Source organism: Nestor notabilis, unplaced genomic scaffold, assembly GCF_000696875.1.
Source record: "Nestor notabilis isolate BGI_N333 unplaced genomic scaffold, ASM69687v1 scaffold17128, whole genome shotgun sequence".
Lineage (NCBI taxonomy): Eukaryota > Metazoa > Chordata > Aves > Psittaciformes > Psittacidae > Nestor > Nestor notabilis.
The window spans coordinates 1,997-9,752 of record NW_009940800.1 but is presented as its reverse complement, the minus strand read 5'-3'; the positions used below and the strand labels follow the sequence as shown (position 1 = coordinate 9,752).

General features: G+C 56.0%; 1 protein-coding gene across 1 annotated transcript in view; it reads right to left on the bottom strand.

The window, feature by feature from the left end:
* The window catches only part of DEF6 (differentially expressed in FDCP 6 homolog (mouse)), a gene marked incomplete at its 5' end in the record, with an annotated part of 7,312 nt that extends 2,341 nt beyond the window's left edge, over window positions 1-4,971 (bottom strand). The window contains 8 exon segments of the mRNA XM_010020562.1: window position 1; window positions 4-189; window positions 272-380; window positions 520-666; window positions 747-974; window positions 3,168-3,212; window positions 3,214-3,291; window positions 4,831-4,971. The exon segment at window position 1 is cut by the window's left edge and continues 97 nt beyond it. Of these exon segments, the coding sequence (XP_010018864.1) occupies window position 1; window positions 4-189; window positions 272-380; window positions 520-666; window positions 747-974; window positions 3,168-3,212; window positions 3,214-3,291; window positions 4,831-4,971 (935 nt within the window).
* Between the last annotated feature and the right edge of the window lie 2,785 nt (window positions 4,972-7,756).

Sequence of the window (7,756 nt, the reverse complement as noted above, 5' to 3'; positions counted from 1 at the left end):
CCTGGAGCGGCTCCTGCTCCTGCAGCTTCCTCTCCTTCTCCTCCTGGAGCTGCTTGAGCCGCTGCGTCTCCTCCTCCTTGGCTGCCTTGCGCTGCTCCCGTTGCTCCCGCTGCTCCCGTCGCTTCTGCTTCAGGTCTTTGTGCAGAGACTTCTTGCCCTCAGCCTGCAGCCGGATGGCCGTCTGGATGGCTGGGGAGGGAAGGGGGTGGTCAGTGGGGACATGGAGGGGGGCACGGGGAAGCTGGGGAGGGAACACAGGGGGGACATGGACCTAATGTCCACTCCTGGCGCTGCCGGGTGTCGGAGGCGCTCATCTCATAGGTGCGGGACGGGGTCTTCACACAGAACATGCACCTCTTCCCATCCCGGTCAGGCAGCACCTGCAGGGACAGGACACGGGATGGTGTTACCCCCCTGTACCCCACCTTATCCCCACCTCCTTCAGCCACAGGACTGGCTCTTCCATGCTCATGGATGCAAGATTGTGTGTCTTGGGTTCCCCTTCCTGTCCTTCTGTACCTCCACGCAACAGTGCTTGTCCAACGTGATGCTCCCCTTCTTCTCCTTCCGTTCCTCACTCATGTAGTAGGACAGGACACAGGGCTTCAGCATGAACCAGCGTTCCGACCAGTTCCTCCTCAGCTGGCCCTTCTTCCAGAGATAGCCCTGCTCCCAAGAGACACGGGCATTAAAACCAGAGTGGGAGCAGGACAGGGTTTGTACCCCAGGACATGTGGGCTCCTTGCCTGTTTGAGCACATCCTCGATGACCTCCTGGTACACCTCCTCCACGGCCATGCTGACGGCCTCCTGCTCGATGCCACGCAGGAACCTCCCCGAGTTCACCATGTCCAGGAACTGCCAGACCGTGAGCCCACCCTGCCCCTGCGGCTCCTGGGACAGGTAGTCATCCAGCTCGCAGGAGCTCAGCTCCACGTTCATGGCTGTGCAGATCTTCTTCAGCAGGTACTCCACCTGTGGGGATGGGGAACTCAGCAACAGGGACAAGTGAGAGTTGTTCTACCCCACCGAATCACTCTGGAGAGCCCAAGAACATCTCTCTCCAGCCTGGAGATACAGGACCCTTATCACAGAGCCATCACCCTTGCGATGGTTCATGGTCATGGCCAAGGTGTTCCAGGCAGGTTGACATTTTTCAAAGCCAGGTTGGACAAAGCCTTGGGCGACATGGTCTGGTGTGAGGCATCCCTGCCCGTGGCAGGAACTAGATGATCTTAAGGTCCTTCCAACCCAAACCAGTCTGTGATTGGGTTAGAGCTTAACCACTGCTGGGAGGTTTTTCCTTTTAACCACAAGTCTGAAATGGTTTTGGCTTGTTTGGCTGCAGAACTCATGTGCCTGAGGGAGAACAGCCTTGCATGCTGTCCCCCCAACCCAGCATGCAAGGCTGGTGTCCCAGGCCATGGTCCTGACCTCAGCACCACTCTGGTTTCCAGCTGAGATCTTAAGAACACTGGGGGAAGGGGAGAAGCCTACAGAGGAGATGAGCACCACTTTGAAACTAAAAAAGCTGCTTTAAAAAAGCGCTGGAGTGTTGACACAATGTTGGGAAGACTTAGTTCAGTTCAAGTTCAAGGGTGCTGGAGAGGGACTCTGTCAGGGCCTGTAGGGACAGGACAAGGGGAATGGCTTTAACCTGCCAGAGGGGAGATTGAGAGGAGCTCTGAGGCAGAAGCTCTTCCCTGGGAGGGTGCTGAGGCGCTGGCACAGGGTGCCCAGAGAAGCTGTGGCTGCCCCATCCCTGGCAGTGTTCAAGGCCAGGTTGGACACAAGGGCTTGGAGCAACCTGCTCTAGTGGAAGGTGTCCCTGCCCACGGCAGGGGATTGGAGCTGGAGGAGCTTTGAGGTCCCTCCAACACAAACCGTTATATGGTTCTGTGTTTCTATGATATGTTTTGCTGCCAGCTCTTCTCTACCCACCATCTAGGGCCCAAAGAGGGTGGTGACTTCAGAGAGCCAAGCAGAATGGTGGAACACAGCAGAGCCCCATCACCCTGCTGGATTTTTTCCATCATCCAACTAGGAGAAGGGCAAGAATTTAATATAATTTCTGGTTTTCCTCTTTTTATTTCAAGTTCAGCCCCATAAGCAGAAAGATGATTCAGTCTGTCATGGGCTGGGGAACAGGAAGCACCTCTCCCGGGGGCAGGAAGTGCGGTTGCCCTCCCTCAGCCATGCAGCGCTGCTGCTCTTGTCTCCTTTTTCCCTTTTCTTTGGCTTTTCTGCTGAGCTCAGTTGGTTCATGGTGTAGAAGCTGATGGCAGCTGCTTGCCCAGTCAGCTCCTCCTGGTGAAGCTACTCTTGGCTTCTGAGCTTGTGCCTCCTCCCCAGACCTGCCCATCTTCTCATGGGGGTTTGAACTGACTTCCTCCTCCTCCAAATGCCAGGTGGGATTTGGAGATTTGGGTGGGATTTGGAGGTTATTGCCAGACACTTTGCTGCTCCTGGGTACCTCTCTCTTAACCCTCTGGATGCTGGACAGGGTTTGAGTGCCTCGTGGCAGGGAGAGGGACAACCAGGTCTGCTCTGCCCCTGTGGCGGCACAGGCTGTAAAACCCCATCCAGCCTGACAGCAATGTCATGGAGCAACCACCCACTGCACCAGATTTGAAGGTTTTCTCATCATCTTCTCTTTCTGCCCATGAAAATCAGGAGTCCTCCTCCAGCACCATGCTCAGCTCAGCCCTTGGGAAGGATGTAAGGGCTTTAAGCAAAGGATCAGCCCCAGGAGGAGCTGAGCTGTGGATGCTCCTTGGTTGTGGCTCTGAGACCTGGCACATTAACTTCACAGCAGGCAAAAGAGCTTGTTGTTGTAGGTTTGGACAATGGAAGAACAATGTGGAGCAGCCCACACCTCATCCTCCAAGACATCTGTATGTGAGAGGCTTCAGCATTTTGGAGGTGTCATCCCAGCTGCTCCCAAGTGAATCCTGGGCAATGGGGGTGTCCATGGGCATGGCTGGGGGTGCACAGGGCAGACACCCCCCCTCCTCCCACCCCTGCCCTGCTTGCTCTCACCCTGGAGCACCACATCTTGCAGGATGTGGTGGGACATGTCAGGAAGCGATAGCGGGATGTGTCTGTGCTCTGCCAGCACGCACAGCCTGGGGAGGTTGGGGATGGGGAGGGGGAAAGGGAAGGTCCTACCTCATCTGGCACCATGATGAGAGGGTATTTATCTTCAGACAGAAAGAGGCTTGTAATTCTTCTTTGCTGTCAAGGTCCAGCAGAGCTCATCAAAGTTCTCTTTGACAAAAGCACCCTCCACCACCTGCAGGCAGGAGTCAGGGGTGAGCTGGTGCTGCAGGGCTGTGGAGGGGGGTTCTGGGAGGAAATGGTGGAGGGAAGAAACCCTCACACCTGAAATATCCTCTAGAGCCACAACTAGAGTGTAAGTGGGCACTGCCCCGTGATGCCAGAGTACACATCCCTTGCACAGGTCCCTTACACAGGTAAGCAAGGTGTCCTGGCTGATTGATAGAGAAAATGCTACAGGACTGCTGCAGCATGGTCTAGCTTTGGAGCTCCAGCAGGAACCCCGTGGTGAAGCACATACAGCATTGCATAGTGCTGTCCCAAGCACACCTCCCCAGTGCCTCCATGGCTTTGGGGCATTCTCATTATCCCATTTGACTGTAAAGAGGAACTGGGATTCAGCGAAGGGAAATGGTGGCCTATGGGCAGGCAGCAGTGCAGGCAGGAATGACACCTCCATCAGCCTCATCCCCACTGCCTGCCCATGAGCTTCTGAAACCACTTGTCTGGCATCACACAGCAACTTTGGTGAGGCATGGCTGAACTGTGATGGGGACCTATGGAGCCCGGCTGCATCCAGCTGCTCCATCCCAGTGCGCTGCCAACACGAGGGCAAACCACAGCCTGCAGCAGGGCTGGAGAAATACCTTTGGGTGGCAGCAAGCTGAAAGCTGCTCTTACAAGGAAAACCCACTTCCCCTTCTCATGCTGCCTCTGGGATTTTATTAGCCATGGCAAAATCAGAAGAGGCTTTAAAGCTCATCTCCCAAAGACCTACACGGGAAACTGGAAGGATTTTGACCACTCTGTGACAGGGAGATGGGGCTGGGCTGACCTTGGGCAGCTGTTTTCCCTGGGCAGAGGGAGCTGGGGAAGGCTTTGCCCTCATCCACTGCAGACCAGATCCCTGCAGCTGAGATCAGTGTCCCTGGACCAGGCTGGGCAGCTCCTGAGCAGCTCAGAGCAAGACAGGGACCAGCAGAGGGACCAGCATGGCTCAGCCTGGGGAAGCAGCAGGGAGGGAAGGGTTACTGCACCCAGCTCCAGCCCCCTCTTTTTCTAGCACGCAGTGGAAGAAAGTTGTCAGTCAGTTTTCCCCTCCAACCCAGGCACAAAGTCTCTCCTTCACCAAACAAAGGTGCCTTTGAGCCACACGGAAAGAAGGGAGAAAGCCCCTGCCCACCCCAACCTCTGCTCCTGCCCTGGCACCTCGTCCTCTTCTCCTCCCATTTGCTGAATGAGGTCACACCTCAGATTTGAACAGGGGTGGAGAGGAAAAAAAGGTTGATTTCTCTCTCTGAGCCCTATAGGAAGCGTGGGCAGAGATGCACCTCCATCCAGAGCCTTGATGGAAATGGCTGACTACATCCTTGCCAAGGAGACATTGAATATGAAACATCTCACTCGTTCTGGCATTCACCTGTGTTCTCCCAACTCTCTGTATCCCTTTTCCAGCCATCAAGACATGGGATCTCCAGGAACAGAGGGGAGAGGAGCCATGGGAGCAGACCTGGCGCCACCCAGCAGGTCAGGGGGGGTTGGCCAAGGGGCTCACCTTATCCAGGATGTACTTGTTGAGGTAGGGCATGTAACCCTGGCTGGACACCGGCCCGTCGTCATCGTCACGGAAATGCTCTTCCAGCGCCACGGGGTCGTGGGGGATGCACAGCACCGTGTACAGGTTGTGAGACAGCACCTGCACAAGCAATAAGGATGGGGAGAAGGTGAACAACCCTGGTACATCCCCACGATGCCACCAAACCACCCAGGGACTGTGGTTTGGGTTTGGCAGGGGGACAGCTTGACATTCCCCAGTGTAAACCTTAGAGAATCAGTTAGAAACAGGCAAAAATTGAGGATTTTTCTACATTCATTTCTTGGCACATGGGGAAGTTTGTGGGGTTTTTTGAAAAGGGCCGTTACAGAGCAAACAGGACATGCTTTGATCTAGAAAAGACGATAAGCCACCCTGAGCCAAGCTGTTTGGCAGCTGCCCTTCGTGATTTCTCAACAACATAACTAATGACAGCAGCCAGCCTGCCCCAGCTGTTACGTGCCAATGGGGCACAGAAAGACACAAAGATGAATCGCAGAATCTCAGACTGGTTTGGGCTGAAGGAACTTTAAAGCTCACCCAGTTGCAACCCCCTCCCATGGGCAGGGACACCTTCCACTAGAGCAGGTTGCTCCAAGCCCCTGTGTCCAACCTGGCCTTGAACACTGCCAGGGATGGGGCAGCCACAGCTTCTCTCCCAAGACAAAGCATGTTTTGAAGCTCCCAGATATTCCACGTGCTCGAAAGCCCATGGTGGTTCCAGGCCAGAGGCCAGCACGTGGAGCCAGGCTGCACACGAGCACCACCAGCATCTCCAGCTCGTGATACCGGGCAGGCGGTCGTCTCCTTGTCTTTACCTCGCAGCAAGCGGGAGTTGGTAAATGAGCATCCCAATGAGGGTTGGCAGAGATGGCTTGTAGGATCTGCAGGTGCAGCTTGCCAAGGGTTCAAGACGAGGCCCTCAGTGAGATGGTTTAGTGGTGGCCTTGGCAGTGGTGGGGAATGGTTGGACTTGATGATCTTAAAGCTCTTTTCCAACCTGGTTGATTCCATAGTTCTAAGAAAGGGGCTGGGAGAAGGTGTGCAGCATCCCTGCTCCGCCTGAGCTGGAAGCTTCCTCGCTGCAGAAGTGGAGGCGCCGGAGGCCACGCGCTGCTGCAGCTGGAAACGGTTCTTGCTCAACCAGATTTTCTTTCTCTTCTTCACCCTCTGGACTGATGCTGTCAGCAGGACTCCACCCTCACCTCTAACACTGAGCGGGCTGTAGCCCTGAGCGCTGCTGCTGCTGTTGCTGAGCCTTCTAGGGTTCGGTGCAGCCCCAGGGTCCATGCAGGGGTGGAAAGTACTGGGACACTCCAGGACAGTGAATAAATCCATCAGGATGGATTGGAAGTTTGGGAATTGCATCCTGTTCTGCATTTTCAACATGGGGCCTCATCCCCATCACTCACACCTCCTCTCACAGCACCCCAAAAAGCTCTGGGAGGTGTCGCATGTGCCCCCGGGTCACAGCCAGCACCCTGAGCCCCTCCAATCCATCCTGCCATGCTGCAAACCTCACCCGCTCTGCTCCATCACCTACAGAATGAAAGTGGGGCGGGGAGGAAAGCCCCAGCCAGGCTGATGGTGGGATGTGTGGGGCCAGGGCTGCCCCAACCCTACATAAAGAGGAGAGGTGGGAAACCACCCCCCAGGTTCTGAAATGGGGGATTGGAGTGGAAAATAACGGCAGGGAGAAGGGAAGGGATGCTCTGAGAACAGTTTGCTGGCACAGCCTTGCCCCTGTGGGATGCAGGCAGTGGGCAGAGGTCTGCCTGACACACCTGAGCATCCCAGATCCCTCTGACCACCAGCCCCAATGCTGTTCTCCATCCTTTCCTTCGCTCTCATGCTCCCCATCATGCCCCATTCCCACCCCTCTGCAGCCAGCCAGAGCCAGGGGTAAAATATTTGACACAGATGGAGAATGGCAGCGCCTCTTCTTCACCCCCATGGAAGCTGCTGGGGGTGATGCCGGGGCTGGGGGTGACATTTCAGCCTGGAACCTGGCTCCCTGTGCTAAACACAAACACTGGGCAGGCAGGAGCAGGGGGGATCGGAGCTCCTGCACCACGCAGGGATGGTGGCTGCTGCCTCAGTTTCCCCATGTGCAAACGGACCAGCCCTGCAGAGAAAACCAAAGCTTCCCCAGAGCTGGGGGGCAGGCAGCCCTGACCCGAGGGACCCCCAGCACCAGGAGCCTTTGTCAGCAGCGAGGGTCCCTTGTGCTGCCTGTTTGCTGCAGTGAGGAGGACACAAGTGGGGATGCTGCCCCACCACCCCAAGCACTGGGAGCATCAACTTCTGCCTTGGGAAAGGCTTTTCCTCTTGCTTGAACAGTTGAGCTGCTCTCAGACCTGTTACTGGCCAAACTGGGACCCACCGGCCTGTGCCAAGAGGCATTTGTGCTCTCCGACAGGCAGCCCTTCATTAAACCCCCCCCCCGCCCCCCCTGCCTCTTTCTCTCTTCTCCCAGGGGCTTTACCTCAGAAGACCAAGCTCCTGGATGGAGCAAACCTCTCCTAATCCTCCACAACAAGGACAGGAGCAGAACAGAGGTGCTTAAAAGCACCAGGACAATATTCAGGCTGCCCTGAAGGACTCAGTGGAAGCAGCATCCTGCATCCCACATCCCAGCCAGCATCCCTGGAGACCAGGAGTAGCTCCACCAGCTCGGCCAGGGAGGATGTGAAGGCACAGAGAGGATAAACTCTCATCCAAGAGCAGGGCTGGTGCGTGCCCGTGCTGGGAACAGAGCTACCCGACACTGCTTGCTGTGTAGCACTCAAACCACAACTGTCTTTCCTTCCTGTGCAGACACACACCTACACTCACACTCACATATGCACACGTTTCCTCGCATGGGAGTGTCCAGGCAAAGAACTCA